This window comes from Salmo salar, chromosome 14 (assembly GCF_965601325.2).
Source record: "Salmo salar chromosome 14, fSalSal1, whole genome shotgun sequence".
Classification (NCBI taxonomy): Eukaryota; Metazoa; Chordata; class Actinopteri; order Salmoniformes; family Salmonidae; genus Salmo; species Salmo salar.
In genome coordinates this window covers 90099829-90125000 of record NC_138304.1, presented here as the reverse complement: position 1 = coordinate 90125000, position 25172 = coordinate 90099829, and the positions used below count along the sequence as shown (strand labels likewise).

Sequence of the window (25172 nt, the reverse complement as noted above, 5' to 3'; positions counted from 1 at the left end):
CAGCTTAGTTTTCACCTCGTTTTTGTGGGCGGTGTGCACATAGCCTGTCTTCTCTTGAGAGCCAGGTCTGCCTACGATGGCCTTTCTCAATAGCAAGGCTACGCTCACTGAGTCTGTACATAGTCAAAGCTTTCCTTAACTTTAGGTCAGTCACAGTGGTCAGGTATTCTGCCACTGTGTACTCTCTGTTTAGGGCCAAATAGCATTCTAGTTTGCTCTGTTTTTTTTGTTAATTCTTTCCAATGTGTCAAGTAATTATCTTTTTGTTTTCTCATGATTTGGTTGAGTCTAATTGTGTTGATGTCCTGGGGCTCTGTGGGGTCTGTTTGTGTTTGTGAACAGAGCCCCAGGACCAGCTTGCCTAGGGGACTCTTCTCCAGGTTCAACTCTCTGTAGGTGATGGCTTTGTTATGGAGATTTGGGAATCGCTTCCTTTTAGCTGGTTGTAGAATTTAACGTCTCTTTTCTGGATTTTGATAATTAGCGGGTATCATCCTAATTCTGCTCTACATGCAGTATTTGGTGTTCTACGTTGTACACAGAGGATATTTTTGCCGAATTTTTCATGCAGTCTCAGTTTGGTGTTTGTCCCATTTTGTTAATTCTTGGTTGGTGAGCGGACCCCAGACCTCACAACCATAAAGGACAATGGGTTCTATAACTGATTCAAGTATTTTTAGCCAGATCCTAATTGGTATGTCAAATTTTATGTTCCTTTTGATGGCATAGAATGCCCTTCTTGCCTTGTCTCTCAGATCATTCACAGCTTTGTGGAAGTTACCTGTGGCGCTGATGTTTAGGCCAAGGTATGTATAGTTTATTGTGTGCTCTAGGGCAACGGTGGAATTTGTATTTGTGGTCCTGGAATTTGTATTTCTGGTCCTGGCGACTGGACCTTTTTTGGAACACCATTATTTGTGTGTTACTGAGATTTACTGTCTCTCTCTCTCTCTCTCTCTCTCTCTCTTTCTCTCTCTCCATGCCCCTCTTCCTGCTGCCGCCTCCGCTTTGGGCCCCTTGGCTCTGCCCGCTGCAGGCTGTTGCTTGGCAACCCCCAGACAGGGTTCTGATGTTCCTGCCTGTTCTGTTCTCTCGTTGGATGGATGGAAGCCCATGGATGCCGATGCCCAGTTTTCCATATTTTACACATAAGTTTGTGTTATCAGTGTTATTAATTGTAGAGGGCATGTCGAGCATTAATGCTAGCAGTAATAGACTGTGCATCCCGAATGGCACCCTATTCCCTTTGTAGTGCAATACTTTGACCAGGGTGAATAGAGTGCCCTTTGGGACACAGGTTAATATTATCACTAGCGGTTCTGTTCCAGTGTCCATACTGGTAAACTACTTTAATAAACTAATGTATTGAACATGCAAGTGGCATGTCAGTATGGACATTAGAAGGTAGCCCAAGAATACTTATAAGAGAAACCACCAGAGCTCCATGAGACGTAGAAGTCTTTGTCTTTATTTTGTGGTGTTTAGTATTCTGTCATTTGACCCAATGTGGTGAGGGTTAAAGTCACAATCCTGAATTCATGTTTGAAATTAAATCACTATTGAACAACAGTGAATATCACAGATTCTACCTTTTAAAGGCACCACAGAGCAATGAACATTGTACCTATCTGGTTCGTTCTGTAATCTGTACTGAAAATAGCATTTTGGAGAACAGTTTGACATCAAGGATTAATCATATCACAGAGTTCCATGACCTCTTTATATATGCGTGCTCCTCTCTTATCCTCTCCCCCATCCTCCTTCCTTCTCCTCTCCCCCATCCTCCTCTCTTCTCCTCTTCCCCATCCTCCTCTCTTCTCCTCTTCCCCATCCTCCTCTCTTCTCCTCTCCCCATCCTCCTCTCTTCTCCTCTCCCCATCCTCCTCTCTTCTCCTCTCCCCATCCTCCTCTCTTCTCCTCTCCCCATCCTCCTCTCTTCTCCTCTTCCCCATCCTCCTCTCTTCTCCTCTCCCCATCCTCCTCTCTTCTCCTCTTCCCCATCCTCCTCTCTTCTCCTCTCCCATCCTCCTCTCTTATCCTCTCCCCATCCTCCTCTCTTCTCCTCTTCCCCATCCTCCTCTCTTCTCCTCTCCCCCATCCTCCTCTCTTATCCTCTCCCCCATCCTCCTCTCTTCTCCTCTCCCCCATCCTCCTCTCTTCTCCTCTCCCCCATTCTCCTCTCTTCTCCTCTCCCCCATTCTCCTCTCTTATCCTCTCCCCAATCCTCCTCTCTTCTCCTCTTCCCCATCCTCCTCTCTTATCCTCTCCCCATCCTCCTCTCTTCTCCTCTCCCCCATCCTCCTCTCTTCTCCTCTCCCCCATCCTCCTCTCTTCTCCTCTCCCCCATTCTCCTCTCTTCTCCTCTCCCCCATTCTCCTCTCTTATCCTCTCCCCAATCCTCCTCTCTTCTCCTCTTCCCCATCCTCCTCTCTTATCCTCTCCCCATCCTCCTCTCTTCTCCTCTTCCCCATCCTCCTCTCTTCTCCTCTCCCCCATCCTCCTCTCTTATCCTCTCCCCCATCCTCCTCTCTTCTCCTCTCCCCCATCCTCCTCTCTTATCCTCTCCCCATCCTCCTCTCTTCTCCTCTCCCCCATCCTCCTCTCTTATCCTCTCCCCATCCTCCTCTCTTCTCCTCTCCCCCATCCTCCTCTCTTATCCTCTCCCCATCCTCCTCTCTTCTCCTCTTCCCCATCCTCCTCTCTTATCCTCTCCCCCATCCTCCTCTCTTCTCCTCTCCCCCATCCTCCTCTCTTATCCTCTCCCCATCCTCCTCTCTTCTCCTCTCCCCCATCCTCCTCTCTTCTCCTCTCCCCCATCCTCCTCTCTTATCCTCTCCCCATCCTCCTCTCTTCTCCTCTCCCCCATCCTCCTCTCTTCTCCTCTCCCCCATCCTCCTCTCTTCTCCTCTCCCCCATCCTCCTCTCTGTTCTCCTGTGTGTGTCTGTGGCAGAACATCCCAGTAAAAATAGTGTCCCTTCCCCTCCGTCATCTGCCCCACTTTGTTGTCACTACTCGCTGCTTCAACTTTCTTCCCCGGCAACTTTTGTAGAAAGAAACCCTCGACTCCCATCTCTGAATATCACCCCAGAGTTAATGGACTATTGGGTGTCCCGAAATACTCTGAGACAGAGGCACGTTGTTGGTTGGTTACGTTCATGTCCCTTTAGATGTGGGTTGCGTCTCAAACAGTACCCTATTCCCTTCAATAGTGCACTTCTTTTTACCAGGCCCCATAGGCAGGGTCATACGTCTGGGCGTGATATGCTTTTAAAGTTCCCTTTCGGTGTAGTTGGTACATTAAGCTTTTATGTTTCCTTTTAGGACATTATAAGTACCAACGGTCCTCTATAGACTTGTTGCTTTGACGTCATTGTTTCTGATCCAAGGTTACAACTGGCTCTGTTAGCGTCCCAAATGGCACCCTATACCCTATATAGTGCACTACTTTCTTTTCTATTTCATTCCCACCCCTCACGTATTTTCTGATCATGGGATAAGACAGGTAAGGAGGTAGAGCTAGAGGAGAGAGTGTGCTGATATAGCAGTGGGCCGTATTCAAACCCATACTGCAGCGGTATATGAGATCTGGAGGCAGCGACTTAGACCACCCTAGGCCACAGTTCACTACATAGGGACTAGGGGGCCATTTGGGTTGCAGACTTTCCCTCGGCTAGGTAACATTCTGTCAGACTTGTGTGTGTGTGTATAGTGACTGTCTGCAACCGAAATGTTTTAATCCTTTGTGAGCTTTGTTGTAAAACCGAACAAGGACATGGAGTCTGTTTGTATAATCATATATGAAGTCCTAATCCAAGAAAGAACAAGCTCTCAGGAAAGGACAATAACAAATAGAAATGCAGTTTGGGATTATGGAGTGAATAGATTTAACTATACCCTACAACATGACATTTCAAGGAGATGGGGCTCCTCCCAAATTGCACCCTATTCCCCTTTATTGTGCACTACTTTTGACCACAGCCCCATGGACCCGGCATGGTCAAAAGCATTGCAGTATAAAGGGAATACGGTGCTATTTGGGACACAACCATAGACTGGTGGTGGTGGGAGGGCGGGGGGTTGACCTCTCTGGCTCAGGCTCTGTTCTACTGTAATTGAAGAATGAATGGCTCATGATTGTCCCATTTAAGTGATCCTGGGCTATATAACATAATGCATTCTCTGTAGAGGTAAAGGCCTGAGGGGATGTGATGATAGACAGCCATTTACATTAACATGGCTTAATATGGACATGATTAAGGGTTGAGTCTGATACAACGTGTGTGAATCTATGGGGATGTTAGTGTACCTGTGTGAGTGTGAATGTGTGTGTGTGTGTGTGTGTGTGTGTGTGTGTGTGTGTGTGTGTGTGTGTGTGTGTGTGTGTGTGTGTGTGTGTGTGTGTGTGTGTGTGTGTGTGTGTGTGTGTGTGTGTGTGTGTGTGTGTGTGTGTGTGTGGTTCATGCACTTACAGTTCATAATAAGGTTCAAGCACTTATGTACGTACAGTCTGTGTGTACGCACTCGTGTGCGTCCTGAAAATGACAGCAGGCATACTCAAGGTGTTGCTAAGTGGGGCAGCTAAAACTGGGCTTCAGTGTTCACTGCTGCCTTTAAGAGGACTGTATGTAGCCCTCCTTCACTCTGCCCCCCCCCTCCTTCCATCCATCCATCCTCCATGCTTCCCTCTCTGCCTCGCTCCTTCCCTCCCTCTCTCCCTCCCTGCCTCCTCCTCCTCCATGCTTTACGGTGGGAAATACACATGCGGAGATCATCCGTTCACCCACACCGCATCTCACAAAGACAAGGCTGTTGGAACCAAAAATCTCCAATTTGGACTCCAGACCAAAGGACAAATTTCCACTGGTCTAATGTCCATTGCTCATGTTTCTTGGCCTAGGCAAGTATTTTCTTCTTATTGGTGTCCTTTAGTAGTGGTTTCTTTGCAGCAATTCGACCGTGAAGGCCTGATTCACACAGTCTCCTCTGAACAGTTGATGTTGAGATGTGTCTGTTACTTGAGCTCTGAGAAGCATTTATTTGGGCTGCAATTTCTGAGGCTGGTAACTCTAATGAACTTATCCTCTGCAGCAGAAGTAACTTTGGGTCTTCCATTCCTGTGGCGGACCTCATGAGAGCCAGTTTCATCATAGCTCTTGATGGTTTTTGCGACTGCACTTGAAGACACTTTCAAGGTTCTTGACATTTTCTGCAATGACTGACCTTCATCTCTTAAAGTAATGATGGACTGTTATTTCTCTTTGCTTATTTGAGCTGTTCTTGCCATAATATGAACTTGGTATTTTACCAAATAGGGCTATCTTCTGTTTACCCCCCACCTTCTCACAACACAACTGATTGGCTCAAATGCACCAGAAGGAAAGAAATTCCACAAATGAACTTTAAAGAAGGCACACCTGTTCATTGAAATGCATTCCAGCTGGTTGAAAGAATGCCAAGAGTGTGCAAAGATGTCATCAAGGCAAAGGGTGGCTATTTGAAGAATCTGAAATCTAAAATATATTTTGATTTGTTTAACCTTTCTAGGGTATGTGGGACGAAATCGTCCCACCTACTCAACAGCCAGTGGAATCCCGTGGCGCGATATTCAAATACCTTAGAAATGCTATTACTTCAATTTCTCAAACATATTACTATTTTACACCATTTTAAAGACAAGACTCTCGTTAATCTAACCACACTGTCCGATTTCAAAAAAGCTTTACAACGAAAGCAAAACATTAGATTATGTCAGCAGAGTACGCAGCCAGAAATAATCAGACACCCATTTTTCAAGCTAGCATATAATGTCACAAAAACCAAAACCACAGCTAAATGCAGCACTAACCTTTGATGATCTTCATCAGATGACACTCCTAGGACATTATGTTATACAATACATGTTTTGTTCAATCAAGTACATATTTATATCAAAAACCAGCTTTTTACATTAGCATATGACGTTCAGAACTAGCATACCCACCGCAAACTTCCGGTGAATTTACTAAATTACTCACGATAAATGTTCACAAAAAAACATAACAATTATTTTAAGAATTATAGATACAGAACTCCTTTATGCAATCGCTATGTCCGATTTTAAAATAGCTTTTCGGCAAAAGCACATTTTGCAATATTCTGAGTAGATAGCTCGCCATCACGGGCTAGCTATTTTGACACCCACCAAGTTTGGCACTCACCAAACTCAGATTTACTATAAGAAAAATTGGATTACCTTTGCTGTTCTTCGTCAGAATGCACTCCCAGGACTTCTACTTCATCCACAAATGTTGTTTTGGTTCAAAATAATCCATAGTTATGTTCAAATATCCTCTGTTTTGTTCTTGCGTTCAAGACACTATCCAAACGGTGACGCGTGGACAAAAAAAATCTAAATATTCCATTACCGTACTTCGAAGCATGTCAAACGCTGTTTAAAATCAATTTTTATGCGATTTTTCTCGTAAAAAAGCGATAATATTCCGACCGGGAAACCCTGTTTTCGTTCAAAGACTCAAAATCTAAAATGGACTCTTCTCAAGCACGCGCACCCCCGTCTCATTGTTCTCAGATCGACCACTTACCAAATGCGCTACTGTTTTTCAGCCTGGGACACCAGAGTCATCATTCAACGTTCTGGCGCCTTCTTAGAGCCTATGGGAGCCTCAGGAAGTGTCACGTTACAGCAGAGATCCTTTGTTTTCAATAAAGAGAGTGTAGAAGGCCAAGAAATGGTCAGAGAGGGCACTTCCTGTACAGAATCTTCTCAGGTTTTTACCTGCCATATGAGTTCTGTTATACTCACAGACACCATTCAAACAGTTTTAGAAACTTTAGGGTGTTTTCTATCCAAATCAAACAATTATATGCATATTCTAGTTTCTGGGCAGTAGTAATAACCAGATTAAATCGGGTACGTTTTTTATCCGGATGTGAAAATACTGCCCCCTACCCTAGAGAGGTTAACACTTTTTTTGGTTACTACATGATTCCATATGTGTTTTTTCATCATTTTGATGTCTTCACTATTATTCTACAATGTAGAAAATAGTAAAAATAAAGACAAACCCTTGAATGAGTAGTTGTTCTAAAACTTTTGACCGGTAGTGTACACACACACACACACACACACACACACACACACACACACACACACACACACACACACACACACACACACACACAGGCCTGTAAAAACATCTGATATATTACCAGTCTGGCCACGTTCCCCCGAACCCTTAATTGTGTTTTTATTAAAGGGACGTGATGTGTCGCCATGGCGCTAATAGCCGCCAACAGTGCTAATTTGGCCTGTAAGTCACCTGCGAGAGAAAGAGGGAGAGAAGGTGGAGACCAAAAGAGAGTGAGAGGAAGAGAGAAGGAGAGGGAGAGAAAGAGCGGGAGAGAAGGTGGAGACCAAAAGAGAGTGAGAGGAAGAGAGAAGGAGAGGGAGAGAAGGTGGAGACCAAAAGAGAGTGAGAGGAAGAGAGAAGGAGAGGGAGAGAAGGTTGAGACCAAAAGAGAGTGAGAGGAAGAGAGAAGGAGAGGGAGAGAAGGTGGAGACCAAAAGAGAGTGAGAGGAAGAGAGAAGGAGAGGGAGAGAAGGTGGAGACCAAAAGAGAGTGAGAGGAAGAGAGAAGGAGAGGGAGAGAAGGTGGAGACCAAAAGAGAGTGAGAGGAAGAGAGAAGGAGAGGGAGAGAAGGTGGAGACCAAAAGAGAGTGAGAGGAAGAGAGAAGGAGAGGGAGAGAAGGTGGAGACCAAAAGAGAGTGAGAGGAAGAGAGAAGGAGAGGGAGAGAAGGTTGAGACCAAAAGAGAGTGAGAGGAAGAGAGAAGGAGAGGGAGAGATGAGATTAGATTGGTTTAATAGTCATACGTACAGGGTTGCAGATGTAATTACAGCATACAGTGAAATTATTGAGCTCCTAGCTCCATCAATGCAGTGAAATAAAACAATATATATAAATATATATATCTAGAAACAATAATATATTCATATTAACAACTGCAGCAATTTTAAATGGCCATTGGGGTGGGGGTAGGGTAAATATCCATGGGGGGGATGTCCATAGGGGGAGCAGGTAGCTAATTGGTGGTGGCTAGTCAGTAGCCTGATGGTCTGGAGGTAGAAGCTATTGGCCAATCTTACAGTTTTTGCCATGATGTTCCTGTACTGCCCGCTTCTGAGTGATGGAAACGGAGAGAACCGGCCATGGCTCAGGTGACTGGGGTCCCTGATGATCTTCTTGGCCTTTCTGCGACACCTGGTGTTGTAGGTGTCCTGAAGGTCAGGCAGTGTGCATCCAGTGGTGCGTTCAGCTGAGCGTACCACCCTCTGTAGCACCTTGTGGTCTGTGACACCTGGTGTTGTAGGTGTCCTGAAGGTCAGGCAGTGTGCACCCAGTGGTGCATTCAGCTGAACGTACCACCCTCTGTAGCACCTTGTGGTCTATGGCGGGGGAGTTGCCGTACTTGGCTGTGATGTAACCTGACAGTATGCTCTCGATGGTGCTCCTGTAGAACACTGTGAGGGCCCCTGGGGACAAGAGCCGCTGTTGTGCCTTCATCACCATGGTGTGCGTGTGGTTTGATAGTTTCAGCTCCTCAGAGATGTGTACGCAGAGGAACTTGAACTTTTTGACCGTCTCCATGGTGGCCCAGTTGATGAGGATGGGCGCATGCCCAGCCTGGTACGTCCTGAAGTCCACAATCAGCTCCTTTGTTTAGCTGACGTTGCGGTTGTTTACCTGGCACCACGCCGAGTGCCTACCTCCTCCCTGTAGGCCGCCTCATTGTTGTTGGTAATCAGGCCTAATACTGTCGTGTCGTCAGGAAACTTTATGATGGAGTTGGAGTTGTGTGAGACCACACAGTCGTGGGTATACAGGGAATACAGGAGGGGACTGAGGACTCACCCTTGTGAGGCCCCCATGTTGAGAATCAGTGTCGAGGAGGTAATATTGCCTACCTTCACCACCTGGGGGCGGCCTGTCAGGAAGTCCATAACCCAGTTGCATAGAGAGGAGTTCAGTCCCAGGGCCTTGAGCTTTGTGGTGAGCTTAGAGGGCACAATGGTATTGATAGGCTGAGCTGTAGTCAATGAACAGCATTTTCACAAATGCATTCCTTTTGTCCAGGTGGGTGAGGGCAGTGTGCAGTTTAATGGCGATTGTGTCGTCCGTGAATCTGTCAGGGTGGTAGGCGAATTGTGTGTCGGAGGGAGGAGCTGATATGGTTTTTGACTAGCCTCTCGAAGCACTTCATGATGACGGAAGTGAGTGCTATTGGTCTGTAGTCATTCAGTTCAGTTACTTTCCCTCTCTTGGGCATGCGGCTAATAGTGGACAGAGGGGGAGAGAGATGGAGAGGGGGAGAAAAAGAGATAAAGATAGAAAAGGAGAGAGAAAAATAGATGGGGAGGGGGTGTTTAAACATGCCCCAGGACTTTATACCTCCTCAGTTTGATTATTCACCTGAATGTTTGATCACTGCCACATCAATCCAATGTAACCTATCCGTCAGTAGTCCACGTTCAGGCAAAACTGTGTACCTTTTATCCCTCCAAGGCACCCTTAGGCTTGCATCCTAAATGGAAACTTATTCCCTATATAGTTCACTACTTTTGACCAAAGCCCTATGGGCTCAAAAGTGAAGTGCCTTGCAAAAGTATTCATCCCCCTATTTTGTTGCATTACAACCTGTAATTTAAATAGATTTTTATTTGGATTTCAGGTAATGGACATACACAAAATAGTCCAAATTGGTGAAGTGAAATGAAAAAAATTACTTGTTTCAAAGAATTCTAAAAAATAAAAAACTGAAATTTGGTGGGGACATATGTATTCAACCCCTTTGCGATGAAGCCCCTAAATAAGATCTGGTGCAACCAATTTACCTTCAGAAGTCACATAATTAGTTAAATAAAGTCCACCTGTGTGCAATCTAAATGTCACATGATCTCAGTTCTGAAAGGCCCTAGAGTCTGCAACACCACTAAGCAAGGGGCACCACCAAGCAAGCAGCACCATGAAGACCAAGGAGCTCTCCAAACAGGTCAGGAACAAAGTTGTGGAGGAGTACAGATCAGGATTGGGTTATAAAAAAAATATTTGAAACTTTGAACATTCCACGGAGCACCATTTCAATCCATTATTAAAAAATGAAAAGAATATGGCACCACAACAAACCTGCCAAGAGAGGGCCGCCCACCAAAACTCACAGACCAGGCAAGAAGGGCATTAATCAGACAGGCAACAATGAGACCAAAGAGATTTGAGTATCTGTCCATAGGACCACTTTAAGCCGTACACTCCACAGAGCTGGGCTTTAAGGAAGAGTGGCCAGAAAAAAAGCCATTGCGTAAAGAAAAAAATAAGCAAACACATTTGGTGTTCGCCAAAAGGCATGTGGGAGACTCCCCAAACATATAGAACAAGGTACTCTGGTCAGATGAGACTAAAATTGCGCTTTTTGGCCATCAAGGAAAACGCTATGTCTGGCGCAAACCCAACACCTGTCATCATCCCGAGAACACCATCCCCATCATCCCGAGAAAAACATCTCCACAGCATGATGCTGCCACCATGGTGGTGGCAGCATCATGCTGTGGGGATGTTTTCATCGGCAGGGACTGGGAAACTGGTCAGAATTGAAGGAATGATTGATGGCGCACAATACAGACAATGACCCTAAGCATACTGCTAAAGCAACACTCGAGTGGTTTAAGTTAAGGGGAAATATTTAAATGTCTTGGAACGGCCTAGTCAAAGCCCAGACCTCAATCCAATTGAGAATCTGTGGTATGACTTAAATATTGCTGTACACCAGCGGAACCCATCCAAATTGAAGGAGCTGGAGCAGTTTTGTCTTGAAGAATGGGTAAAACTCCCAGTGGCTAGTTGTTTCCACGCTTATAGAGACATACCCCAAGAGACTTGCAGCTGTAATTGCTGCAAAAGGTGGCTCTACAAAGTATTGACTTTGGGGGGGTGAATAGTTATACATGCTCAAGTTTTCAGTTTTCTTGTCATGTTCCTTGTTTGTTTCACAATAAAACATATTTTACATCTTCAAAGTGGTAGGCATGTTGTGTAAATCAAATGATACAAACCCCCCAAAAATCTATTTTAATTCCAGGTTGTAAGGCAACAAAATAGGAAAAATGCCAAGGGGTGAATACTTTCACAAGCCACTGTAGTGCACTACATAGGGGATAGGGTGCCATTGTGGATGCAGGCCTGGTCTCAACGTGCCTGAGAACATCATATGAAAACATCATATGAAAGAGAACATCATATGAAACACCTGCATAGAGGGAATGTGTTTGTGAACCATTCGCTTGCTGACAATTTCCTTCATTTCTCATATATTGCATTTGATACTCCAGATTTGACATGTAGGTGGATATTAATTGACAGCATGGACAAAGAACTGTCAGAATATGTCACATATATTTTATTCTTCATCAACAGCAAGAAAATAACCAACTTTATATGGATGATGCTAGCTAACTTATTTTTTTGGAAGACAGAATGTTCAGATATTGATTGTTGTTGTTGTTGTTGTTGACATGCATGTGCCCACCACTCACCAGCCCAACTCTTTTCTCTTTGTTTCCCTGCAGGCGGACCCCCAGGGGCAGGACATAGCCATCCGGCCCTTCCTGGAACACTGTGAGAACACACATATGACCATTTGGCTGGGGATTGTCTACGCTTACAAGGGCCTGCTTATGGTGAGTAAGGAGAGAGACTGTGGTGTGTGTGCGCGTGTGCGTGTGCATGTGCGTGTGTGTGTGTGTATGCGCGCGCGTCCATCGATACCTACAAAGGCCTACTCATGATTAGGGAGGTAGTCTGTGAGAAGCAGGGAAGGAAGAGGTGGTGGCTGTTATCTTCATCAACACACTCCAACATGTGTTTGCCATGCTCATGGTTTAATGATAGAGAGTTCAATAGCAAGTTCTCTGCCACACCCAAAGCACACATATGTTAAATATATCTGTGTCTACATACATGTTTGTTAGATGTCGATTTCATCTGGCATAGAGCAAATTCTATTATTCTATCTGAATACTGGGGTATGACTCCTACATTACACATAGACAAATAGCACATGGCCTGGCCTTGACTTTGCATTAGTGTATATATATGAAACTGGGTTCGTTGATAGATTACCGACAATGAACTTGTCTTTTATTAAAGACACCGTGAGAAAGAGAACTATGACTGTTCTCTCCCCAACTATATAAGAGTGCTACCATTCTGTAGTGACTAGGTTCCTCATGAGGTGAGCCCCTCACTGCCACCACCTTGTGTGTGTGTGTGTGTGTGTGTGTGTGTGTGTGTGTGTGCACACACACCATTCCTCCAAGAAGATCTCCCAGTGACGTAGTTCACCGAGCCCCTCCAGAAGCCCATGGTTTCTAAATTAAATGTGACATCTTTGAAAACGTTCTTCTTCCCTTCGGCTGGCGTGTTTGAATACCTTAACTTAACTAGCCTAGACTGTAAATAATTCAGCCTTTAAGTCCACTTTAAGTCCAGAGAGAACAGACAGAGGGAGAGAGTTGAAGAGAGAGAGGGTGGGATGAGGAAGAGAGTGAGAGAGGGGTGTGGGCTAGAGAGAAAGAAAGAGGGATGAAGCCAAAGAATGGTAAAGACAGTGAGAGTAAAACAAAAAGAGAAAGAGAGAAGAGACAGAGGGAGATCATAGGGACAGAAAGAATGAGAGAAGAGACAGAGGGAGAGCACAGCGACAGAAAGAAAGAGAGAAAAGACAGAGGGTGATCACAGGGACAGAAAGAAAGAAAGAAAGTGTCACGTCCTGACCAGTAATGGTCAGGGCGTGGCAGGGGGTGTTGTTTTTGTGTGTTTTGAGGTTGGTTTATTTAAAGGGGATTTGTTCTAGTTTTCATTTTCTATGTTCGTTTTCTATGTGTGGCCGAGTATGGTTTCTAATCAGAGGCAGGTGTCTTTCGTTGTCTCTGATTGGAAGCCATACTTAGGCAGCACTTTTTTCCTTTGGGTTTGTGGGTGGTTGTTTTCTGTGCCTTACAGAACTGTTTCGTCATTTGTTTATTTTGTTTGAGTGTTCTCTTTAAATAAAGAAGGAAGATGAGCACTATACCCGATGCGCCTTGGTCTGTCCCTAAAGACGCTTGTGACAGAAAGAAAGAAAGAAAGAAAGAAAGAAAGAAAGAAAGAAAGAAAGAAAGAAAGAAAGAAAGAAAGAAAGAAAGAAAGAAAGAAAGAAAGAAAGAAAGAAAGAAAGAACAAGAAAAGAGACAGAGGGAGAGCACAGGGACAGAAAGAACGAGAGAAGAGAGATGGAGATCACAGGGATAGAGAGACGAGACAGAGGATGAGCACAGAGACAGAAAGAAAGAGAGAAGAGAGAGGGAGATCACAGGGACACAAAGAAAGAGAGACGAGACAGAGAGAGAGCACAGAGACAGAAGGAAAGAGAGAAGAGACAAAGGGAGAGCACAGAGACAGAAGGAAAGAGAGAAGAGACAAAGGGAGAGCACAGAGACAGAAGGAAAGAGAGAAGAGACAAAGGGAGAGCACAGAGACAGAAGGAAAGAGAGAAGAGACAGAGGGAGAGCACAGAGACAGAAGGAAAGAGAGAAGAGACAGAGGGAGAGCACAGAGACAGAAGGAAAGAGAGAAGAGACAGACGGAGAGCACAGAGACAGAAGGAAAGAGAGAAGAGACAAAGGAAGAGCACAGAGACAGAAGGAAAGAGAGAAGAGACAGAGGGAGAGCACAGAGACAGAAGGAAAGAGAGAAGAGACAGAGGGAGAGCACAGAGACAGAAGGAAAGAGAGAAGAGACAGAGGGAGAGCACAGAGACAGAAGGAAAGAGAGAAGAGACAGAGGGAGAGCACAGAGACAGAAGGAAAGAGAGAAGAGACAGAGGGAGAGCACAGAGACAGAAGGAAAGAGAGAAGAGACAGAGGGAGAGCACAGAGACAGAAGGAAAGAGAGAAGAGACAGACGGAGAGCACAGAGACAGAAGGAAAGAGAGAAGAGACAAAGGAAGAGCACAGAGACAGAAGGAAAGAGAGAAGAGACAGAGGGAGAGCACAGAGACAGAAGGAAAGAGAGAAGAGACAGAGGGAGAGCACAGAGACAGAAGGAAAGAGAGAAGAGACAGAGGGAGAGCACAGAGACAGAAGGAAAGAGAGAAGAGACAGAGGGAGAGCACAGAGACAGAAGGAAAGAGAGAAGAGACAGAGGGAGAGCACAGAGACAGAAGGAAAGAGAGAAGAGACAGAGGGAGAGCACAGAGACAGAAGGAAAGAGAGAAGAGACAGAGGGAGAGCACAGAGAGAAGAAAAGAGAAGAGACAGACGGAGAGCACAGAGACAGATAGAAAGAGAGAAGAGACAGGGACAGAAAATTAGACACATGGGGTGACAGACTTCAAAGGTCTTGTGACTGGGACATGACAACAGTAGGAGCAGCATCTGAGCGTTGAGTCATCATCTCTCTATGGCACACACACACACACACACACACACACACACACACACACACACACACACACACACACACACACACACACACACACACACACACACACACACACACACACCTATTCATCATCTGTGACGACTGCTCCTGTAATGCTGCTACTTGTCATTTTAGTTTAAGACTCATTAACACTTCAATAAAACTATCCCACTCTACAGTGCTTAACTCCTACATTATTCATTAGAATGTTGAGAGACACGGGGTTCTGTTCTGGAGTACTCCATGAAGTGAACACTCTCAGAAAAGAACCCCTTTATGACCCCAAAATCAAAAGGCTTTCTAAGTTTACATTCAATACTGCTGTGTGCTATAGGGTGCTGTAGGTCACTTTAGATGGTATGATTCATGTATTTTGTGTACATAATGAGCTGTCTCTATATCACGACTGAATTCTGAGTACTGGACATATTGTACAATAGCTATTTACCTTACTAGGCCTATACAATACATCCATGTTTATCTTTTATTCTCTCTTCTGTTTTCTTTTCACCTCTCCTCTCTTCCTGCCTTCTCCTCCTCTCTTATTCTTCTCTCCTCTCGTCCTGCCATCTCCTCCCCTCTCTTCTGACTTTCCTGTTTCTCTCCTCTCGTCCTACTGTCCTCTTCTCCTCTCTCTCCTCTTCTCTCCTGTTCTCCTCTCCTCTCCTCTTCTCTATTCCAACCCTTCTGTCCTATCCTCTCCCTTCTCCTCCAGTTGTTTGGTTGTTTCCTGGCCTGGGAGACGAGGAATGTGAGCATCCCGGCCCTGAATGACAGCAAGTACATCGGGATGAGTGTGTACAACGTGGGCATCATGTGTATCATCGGGGCGGCCGTGTCCTTCCTCACGCGAGACCAGCCCAATGTGCAGTTCTGCATCGTGGCTCTGGTCATCATCTTCTGCAGCACGATCACTCTCTGTCTGGTGTTTGTGCCAAAGGTAAGGACAACAGGAAATAGCAGTGTCACTTCCTGTCCATCCAAGGGGCATGAACTGTAGAACAAACTATACTGAACAAAAATATAAATGCAACATGCAAAGTGTTGGTCCCATGTTTCATGAGCTGAAATAAAACATTCCAGAAATGTTCCATACGCATAAAAAGCTTATTTCTCTCAAATGTTGTGCACAAATTTGTTTACATCCCTGTTAGTAAGTATTTCTCCATTGCCAAGATAATCCATCCACTTGACAGGTGTGGCATATAAAGAAGCTGATTAAACAGCATGATCATTACACAGGTGCATCTTGTGCTGGCTGGGGGTAATAAAAGGCCACTTTAAAATGTGCAGTTTTGTCACACAACACAATGCCACAGATTTCTCAAGTTTTGAGAGAGTGTGCCATTGGCATCTTCACCTGCGGGATCGTCTGATACCAGCCACCTGGACAGCTGATGAAACTGAGGAGTATTTATGTCTGTATTAAAGCTCTTTTGTGGGGAAAAACAAATTCTGTTTGGCTGTGAATGGCTCCCTAGTGGGTGGGCCTGGCTTCCAAGTGGGTGTGCTCCCACCCAGGTCTGTGCCCGTGCCCAGTCATGTGAAATCCATAAATTAGGGCCTAATGATTTCCTTACATGAACTGTAACTCAGTAAAATCGTTGAAATTGTTGCATTTTGCATTTATATATTTGTTCAGTAAAGATTCAACCACTCTAAGAGTACTCTCAGAAAGTATAATGTTCATGATTATATGAACTACTTTCCCTTGTATTTAAAACATTAAAACGTGAGTGAGTAAGTGTAACATGATACCAGAGGAGGAATGGGATGTGACACTTTAACCTGTCCTTCTAAGCCACTCTCCTTTATTATAACAACTTGCAGTTCATCACGATGAGGACCAATCCGGACGCTGCTACTCAGAATCGGAGGTTAAAGTTCAATACGAACCAGAAGAAAGAGGACTCCAAGATGTCCACGTCAGTGACGAGTGTGAACCAGGCCAACACGTCCAGACTGGACGGCCTGCAGAGCGACAACCACCGCCTCCGCATGAAGATAACAGAGGTGACGTCATCGTGATGTTGTCTTGTGTCACGTCATGTTTCATGAAGAGGGCAAGGAGTCATTCCCCACCACATGACCTGACCTGTTACCTACATTTAGTACCCAGAACTTTCCCTGGTCAACTTTACATGATCAGAAAAAAATCCTGGCCCTGTTGATGAAGATCATTGTGACCAGATTGACACCCTGTTTTTTAGGATTTACTGTATCTAAAGTATGGTATTTTTCATTGGTAAGAGTAACAGAGGTCACACCGTACACAAACCGGCCGCGCGCAAATTGATTTTGTCCCCCCACACCAAACGCGATCACGACACACAGGTTAAAATATTAATTTGGGGACAGGTCGAAAAGCATTAAACATTTATGGCAAATAAGTTAGTTACCTTGCAGTTACTAGCCAATTTGTCCTATTTAGCTAGCTTGCTGTTGCTAGCTAATTTGTCCTGAATAAACGTTGAGTTGTTATTTTACCTGAAATGCACAAGGTCCTCTACTCCGACAATTAATTCACAGATAAAACAGTCAACTGAATCGTTTCTAATCATCTCTCCTCCTTCCAGGCTTTTTCTTCTTTAGACTTTAGATGGCGATTGGCATCTAACTTTCATAGTTATTACTACGATGACCGACGGAACGGGGTATCTGCTTCTATAAACCAATGAGGAGATGGGAGAGGCAGGACTTGCACCGCGTTCAGCGTCACAAATACAACTGAATTCTATTTTAGCGCTTGGCAACGCAGACACTTGTTGGCGAGCAGAGCAGTGTGGGTGCATGTTAGAGCCTGCCTCATCTCTAATAGGCCCTGTCTGTCAGTAGCACCATCTTGTCACAACTATACAGTGTATCCTCTTTTCTACTTTCGTTTAAATTGATGATGTTTTGTGTTTTTGATGTTGAATATCATGAGGAGAAATCTAATGCCAATCACTTTTCCAGAAGTCTCTCTGTGATGCATTTCACTGTATCTACTCCCTTCTAGCAGTGTAAGAGTAGCCGTTGCCCTTCTAGTTGTTCCTAGAGCCTCTCTAGAAGTACAATGGAGTTGAGTGGAAAATGTTTCTTCATGATCTGTCCTTGCTGCTTTTTTCCTATCACTGTTTAACAACTCTATTTTAACAATTTAACACTATTTTAACCCCTGAAACACTATCTTAACCCCTTAGCCCCCTTTAACACATTTTGTCTGTGCAGTTGGATAAGGAACTGGAGGAGGTGACCATGCAGCTGCAGGACACCCCAGAGAAGACCCCGTACATCAAGCAGAACCACTACGGAGACGTCAACAACATCCTCAGCATACGCAACTTTACCGACGGCAAAGGTGACAGACCGCTGCTACTTATGTATACACTTCTACAGCATTACCTCCCACATTTAAACAGACACACCTCTGTCATCCTGGACTGCTGCTGACTCACTCACTGTCTACACATGATTCTCTCTGAAGAGTTGAACACTATCTGTCCACCTCATACAGTACGTACAGCAAGCTTTTAATTGTTACTCTAGTTTCTTGTCTGCTAACTATGATACCGTGCTACTATCTGTGTGTCTGAGAGCTTCAGGTTCCTCGGTGTCCACATCACTAAGGATCTATTATGGTCCACATGACAACACAGTTGTGAATAGGGCACGGCAACACCTCTTCCCCCTCAGGAGGATAAAAATATTTGGCATGGGCCCTCAGATCCTCAAACAGTTCTACAGCTGCACCATCGAGAGCATCCTGACTGGTTGCATCACTGCCTGATATGGCAACTGCTCGGCATCCGACCCCAAGGCTTTACAGGGGGCAGTGCGTACAGCCCAGTACATCACTGGGGCCAAGCTTTCTGCCATCCAGGACCTATATACTAGGCGGTGTCAGAGGAAGGCCCTAACAATTGCCAAAGACGCCAGCCACCCTAGTCATAGACTGTTCTCTCTGCTGCCTCACGGCAACCGGTATCTGGGTGCCAAGTCTAGGTCCAAAAGGCTTCTTAACAGCTTCTACCCCCAGCCATAAGACTGCTGAACAGTTAATCAAATGGCTACGCGGACTATTTGCTTTGAACAGACTTTTGTACTCACTCTTGCGCTGGCTCTATGCACACTCACTGGACTCTACCCACACACACACATACTACACTGACACTCCAACACACACACACACACACACACACACACACACACACACACACACACACACACACACACACACACACACACACACACACACACACACACACACACACCCCCCCCCCCCCCCCCCCTTCATACACAAAACACACACATGCATATTGATGCCACATACACACACACTCACACATAGACACACCTTCATACTCTTCACATACAGTTGAAGTCGGAAGTTTACATACACCTTAGCCAAATACATTTCAACTCAGTTTTCACAATTCCTGACATTTAATCCTAGTAAAAATTCCCTGCCTTAGGTCAGTTAGGATCACCATTTTATTTTAAGAATGTGAAATGTCCAAATAATAGTAGAGAGAATGATTTATTTCAGATTTTACTTCTTTCATCACATTCCCAGTGGGTCAGAAGTTTACATACACTCAATTAGTATTTGGTAGCATTGCCTTTAAATTGTTTAACCTGGGTCAAACGTTTCGGGTAGCCTTCCACAAGCTTCCCACAATAAGTTGGGTGAATTTTGGCCCGTTCCTCCTGACAGAGCTGGTGTAACTGAGTCAGATTTAAAGGCCTCCTTGCTCGCACACGCCTTTTCTGTTCTGCCCACCAGTTTTCTTTAGGATGAGGTCAGGGCTTTGTGATGGCCCCTCCAATACCTTGACTTTGTTGTCCTTAAGCCATTTCGCCACAACTTTGGAAGTATGCGTGTGGTCATTGTCCATTTGGAAGACCCATTTGCGACCAAGCTTTAACTTCCTGACTGATGTCTTGAGATGTTGCTTCAATATATCAAAATACTTTTCCTCCCTCATGATGCCGTCTATTTTGTGAAGTGCACCAGTCCCTCCTGCAGCAAAGCACCCCCACAACATGATGCTGCCACCCCCGTGCTACACGGTTGGGATGATGTTCTTCGACTTGCAAGCCTCCCCCTTTTTCCTCCAAACATAACAAAGGTCATTATGGCCAAACAGTTCTATTTTTGTTTCATCAGACCAGAGAACATTTTTTATGGTGGAGCAGTGGCTTCTTCATTGCTGAGCGGCCTTTCAGGTTAAGTTGATATAGGACTCATTTTACTGTGGATATAGATACTTTTGTACCTGTTTCCTCCAGCATCTTCACAAGGTCCTTTACTATTGTTCTGGGATTGATTTGCACTTTTCGCACCAAAGTACGTTAATCTCAGAACGCGTCTCCTTCCTGAGCGGTATGACGGCTGTGTGGTCCCATGGTGTTTATACTTGCATACTATTGTTTGTACAGATGCACGTGGTACCTTCAGGCGTTTGAAAATTGCTCCCAAGGATGAACCAGACTTGTAGAGGTCTACAATGTTTTTTCTGAGGTCTTGGCTGATTTCTTTTGATTTTCCCATGATGTCAAGCAAAGAGGCACTGAGTTTGAAGGTAGGCCTTGAAATACATCCACAGGTACACCTCCAATCGACTCAAATGATGTCAATTAGCCTATCAGAAGCTTCTGAATCCATGACATAATTTTCTGGAATTTTCCAAGCTGTTTAAAGGCACAGTCAACTTAGTGTATGTAAACTTCTGACCCACTGGAATTGTGATGAAGTGAATTATAAGTGAAATAATCTGAAAACAACTGTTGGAATAAATACTTGTGTCATGCACAAAGTAGATGTCCTTACCGACTTGCCAAAACCATAGTTTGTTAACAAGAAATTTGTGGAGTGGTTGAAAAATGAGTTTTAATGACTCCAATCTAAGTGTATGTAAACTTCCGACTTCAACTGTATACACTGCTGCTATTCTGTTTATTATCTATCCTGATTGCCTAGTCCCTTTTACCCCTACCTACATGTACATATTACCTCAATTACCTCAACTACCTTGTACCCCTGCACATTGACTCGGTACCGGTACTCCTTGTATATAGCCTTGTTATTGTTACTATTTAAAAAATATTTTACACTGCATTGTTGGGAAAGGACTCGTAGGTAAGCATTTCAAGGTAAAGTTGTGTTCGGCATGTGACAAATAACATTTTATTTGATTTTGATATCTTGATGACAACTACACCACAGTGCCTCTAGTAGTTCTGAACTACAGTAACCCAACCCCCAGTTTGCTGATTATTCAATGATAAGCTTCTGTTCAGAATGCAGGCTGACAGACAGACGTATAATGGGCCAGTATATTCACCATAAGGATTCAGCCACTTCATAGAGCAATCCACCACAGGCATATCTCTGCCTGAGAATCCTCATCACTCCTCTAACTGCAGCCATCAGTATTCATGAAAAGTCCTGGACTAAACGCTGTGAATGAGTGGCTGTTATGAGTACGACACAGTGTCAGCAGAGATTACAATCACAACTAAGCACAGGCAAAACACTTTCCGTAGACCATGAATATTCATCAGCACATGGTGTGGCCTGGTGGTGGTTGAGCGGTGGGGTTGACTGACACAAGGACCATGGCACCCATATTAGGAATTCCCTCAGTTGAATTCCCCCAGTTGAACACGGCAGAGTTTGGTCTTACATTTGAGGAATCTATGAATGCCATAGAGGCTCTGGAAAATAACACAGAACAAGGTTATTGCTCAGGAGGTAGTGACTTCACAGTAAATTGCACTTGTACTTTGACACCGTCCCACCGACACTTTTTTCAGAGGTGGGTTTATGCATTTTTCTTTATCTCAACAGGAATATACAGTGAATCGCTCATATGCTAACAAGTCCATATGAATCCATTATGCTATGTTCACATATGTCATGACTTCCGCCGAAGTCGGTCCCTCTCCTTGTTCGAGCGGCGCTCGGCGGTCGACGTCACCGGCCTTCTAGCCATCGCCGATCCACTTTTCATTTTCCATTTGTTTTGTCTTTGTTTTCTACACACCTGGTTTCAATTCCCCCATTACATGTTCATTATTTAACCCTCTGGTTTCCCCCATGTTTGTGTGCGTGTTTGTTCTATTGTTCAGGCTGTTACTGACAGCTGGTATTTTGTTTCCAGGTTTTGTTATTACGCCCATTTATTTCGTGGTACCGGTATTTTTCCCGCACCGTAGTATTGTGTTTATACTGGTTTTATCTTGTATTAAATACCTTGACCACACATCTCAGCTCTCCTGCGCCTGACTCCTTTCACAAGTTACCCACAGCCTTGACAACATATCCGCTCCATTAGCCTTATCTAAGAGAAAATAAGTACAAGGAGGCATCTTTCTTCCATCAGAGGGAGGTTATTTTTATCAAAATAGTTTCCACCTCCTTTTTAGATGCGTATTGAGGACACAATGCCGTGGTGTGATCTTCAAATCAGGTTAATGTTATGCTAAGAGGTTAAAATCTGGGACAACTGAAGAGGAAGAAATTTACTCAAAAGGGGATCATTTTGGGCGTCTCCAGGTGCTGTTTGAAAGACTGATAAGGCTGTTTACTTTGATTCCAACTATGTTCACACTCTCTGTCTGTCTCCCACGGTGATGACTCTGTTCCCCCCTGGACTGAAATATTTCCCACAACATCATGAAGCACAGCAGTCTCTCTCTCTCTCCTCATTTCTCTCTGTTCATCTCACTCTTGCCTCTCTCTCTTTCTCTCACTCTCTTTCTCTCACTCTCTCTCTCTCTCTCTCTCTCTCTCTCTCTGTCACTAACTATGCTACCAGCATGTGTTGAACTCATAGAACAGAAGTGTTTTCTGTTTGTTTGGCCCTTTGATGTAATTCTCAACAGATATTGTATCAGAAAATTGAAGCTGTAACAGACACATTAAGATTTCTAAAATCTTCAGTCAATATTTTCATACTTAGCATTCTTTTTGAGAGTGCTTGACATGCATTGTGTAATGATACAGTGACTGATGGCATGACATCCTTCAGTGGCCTTAGCTTCTCAGGTGTTTTTATCTGAACTAAGGAGAGAGGACATATACAGTGGTGGCATACCAAATGGCACCCTATTCCCTTTATAGCAGTGGTATTCAAACTTTTTTGGAAGAATATGTCACGACCCCACCACACCCCAAATCTAATGGCACAACCTTAAAATCTGTCAATTTTGATTTTACATCAACAAATAACCTTCAATTCATTATAATTTCATTAAACCAATAAATACATTTACTCAATAACGTTTAATTTTTGAACCTATCTTTCTCAGAAACGTTTGTATATTCTCATTTACTATAATCTGCAATCTAATTTTTTGTGTGTACATTTTGGTGACCCCACTGCAGTTCCCCCATGATCCGAAACGTTGAATACCACTGCTATATAGTGCATGACTTTTGGAGTCCTATTGGGTCCTGGTCAAAGGTAGTGCACTATATAGGGAGTCATTTTGAACCATAGCGTTACAGCCTGTTTGCTGTGCCATCTCTCCATGTCTTTGCAGAGGGGGAGAAATCGATACTGAAGAATCATCTTGAGCAGAAGCCTCAGGCGCAGTGGGGCTCCATGGACCCTTCCAGAATAAACAGAGGTCCTCTGGAGGATATCAACTCACCTGAACAGTGAGTTGTCCTCAAAACATCTCTCTCCTCCTAATTCATTTTTTCTTCTTCCTGTTGACTTTTTCAACAAACTATACATCAGATATATTGTTACCACCAGCAGCACTGCATGGCAGTTGTTCTGGTACCAGCTCTGTCTGAGATTCCTAAAGATTGGAAAGCTGCCACGGTCATCCCCCTCTTCAAAGGGGGAGACACTCTAAACCCAAACTGTTACAGACCTATATTTATCCTACCCTACCTTTCTAAAGTCTTTGAAAGCCAAGTTAACAAACAGATCACCGACCATTTCAAATCCCACCGTACCTTCTTCGATATGCAATCTGGTTTCCAAGTGAATCATGGGTGTACCTGAGCCACACTCAAGGTCCTAAACGATATCATAACCACCATCGATAAAAAAACAATACTGTGCAGCCGTCTTCATCGACCTGGCCAAGGCTTTTGACTCTGTCAATCACCGCATCCTTATCGGCAGACTCAAAAGCCTTGATTTCTCAAATGACTGCCTCGCCTGGTTCACCAACTACTTCTCAGATAGAGTTCAATGTGTCAAATCGGAGGGCCTGTTGTCCGGACCTCTGGCAGTCTCTAACCAAAAACCCCGAAACACATAAAACAAACACCCCCTGCCATATCCTGACCAAACTACATTAACAAATAACCCCTTTACTGGTTTGGACGTGACAGACCCAATCATCTTTCTTTCTTCACACACACACTATGTTTTACTATACTTGTGGGGACCAAACAATTGATTCCCATTCAAAATCCTATTCCCTAGCCCCTAAACCTAATCATAACCCTAAAAGACCTGGGCAGAAAATGTTTGTATTTTGTAGTTAATTTGAAAATGCCAACTTTTTATATACTTGAGGTAGTCGACTATAATTTATATAGATTTTCAACTAAAAGGCAACTATTTTATTTGATATTCAAATACAGGTCTCAGAAAAACAAAGAATATTTGAAAGTATTTTGAATAACTCTCAGTAAACCAAATAATGTTTGAAGGAATTTGAATACAACAAAATATACTTGATGGCTGCCAAATATTTGATGAAGAACCAAAAACTACAATAGTTAGTTGAATTAGTCAAAATATATGATCATAAGCACATGGTTTGTAGGGCTCTAAGATATGAATCTTAATATAACCTGTAGCCTAGAATTAAATACACGAGGGACATGGAATCACCTCAAATTACAGTAAACCAGGTTTGCAGCTTCAAAAGAACAAACAAATATATTTTTATAATGTGTGACATAAGGTAATACAGTAACACTTGACACCAGCCATACTTGGTGTCAAAGTGGTTTCTGTATAGCACTTTGTGACATCGGCTGATGTAAAAAGGGCTTTAGAAATAAATGTGATTGATTGATGGATAATAGCCTTCAAGTGACTTTCAAAAATATTTTTCTTTAGGAATTGCAATAATCTATCTACTACTACTACAAAGGTAGATCATTCAAGTGATGTTCACCATGTTTAAAAAAAATGTGTAGTAACTGTGATTATAACAATAGCAACATTGTTGTTGCGTAGGACTTTGAAATGTCTTTATAATCGCATAATAATGTTATTACGTAAGTGTAATGAAGAACAGTCACTTTCCTGTCTCGCCTCCAGACTGTAGTCAGTGCAGCTCAGGGGAGCCTTCACTTGCTAGCTCCAGGGCCAGAGCAATTTATGGATGCTCTGGGGTAATTCCGACATTTGGGGATCTTATCCGCTGCTAATGACGAATTAGTCTGGAATTCCTATGAAGTAGTTGACACATTTATTAAACTTGTAGACCATGTGAGGTAGTCTGAATGGCAAAATAAAATACTGGGCTAGCGGAGCAAAAAGAGCGTGGCTCACAGTTCGGCTGCAGCTTCGCCACCACCACAATAGCATCAAAAACTATAGTTAACTTACTACGTTACCCATAATGCACTTTGGTGTTTTAAAGCTATACCCCTACTTTACCAACAGTAGTTACAAAAACTCTCAGCTCATTGCTAG

General features: G+C 43.9%; 1 protein-coding gene across 1 annotated transcript in view; it reads left to right on the top strand.

Annotated features, from left to right (window-relative positions):
- The window catches only part of gabbr2 (gamma-aminobutyric acid (GABA) B receptor, 2), a 358754-nt gene that overhangs the window by 307997 nt on the left and 25585 nt on the right, over positions 1 to 25172 (top strand). Inside the window, exons 14-18 of the mRNA XM_014142790.3 lie at positions 11622 to 11732; positions 15230 to 15454; positions 16345 to 16527; positions 17725 to 17854; positions 23044 to 23161. Coding sequence (XP_013998265.1) covers positions 11622 to 11732; positions 15230 to 15454; positions 16345 to 16527; positions 17725 to 17854; positions 23044 to 23161 — 767 coding nt within the window. The remainder of the gene's footprint in view (positions 1 to 11621; positions 11733 to 15229; positions 15455 to 16344; positions 16528 to 17724; positions 17855 to 23043; positions 23162 to 25172) is intronic.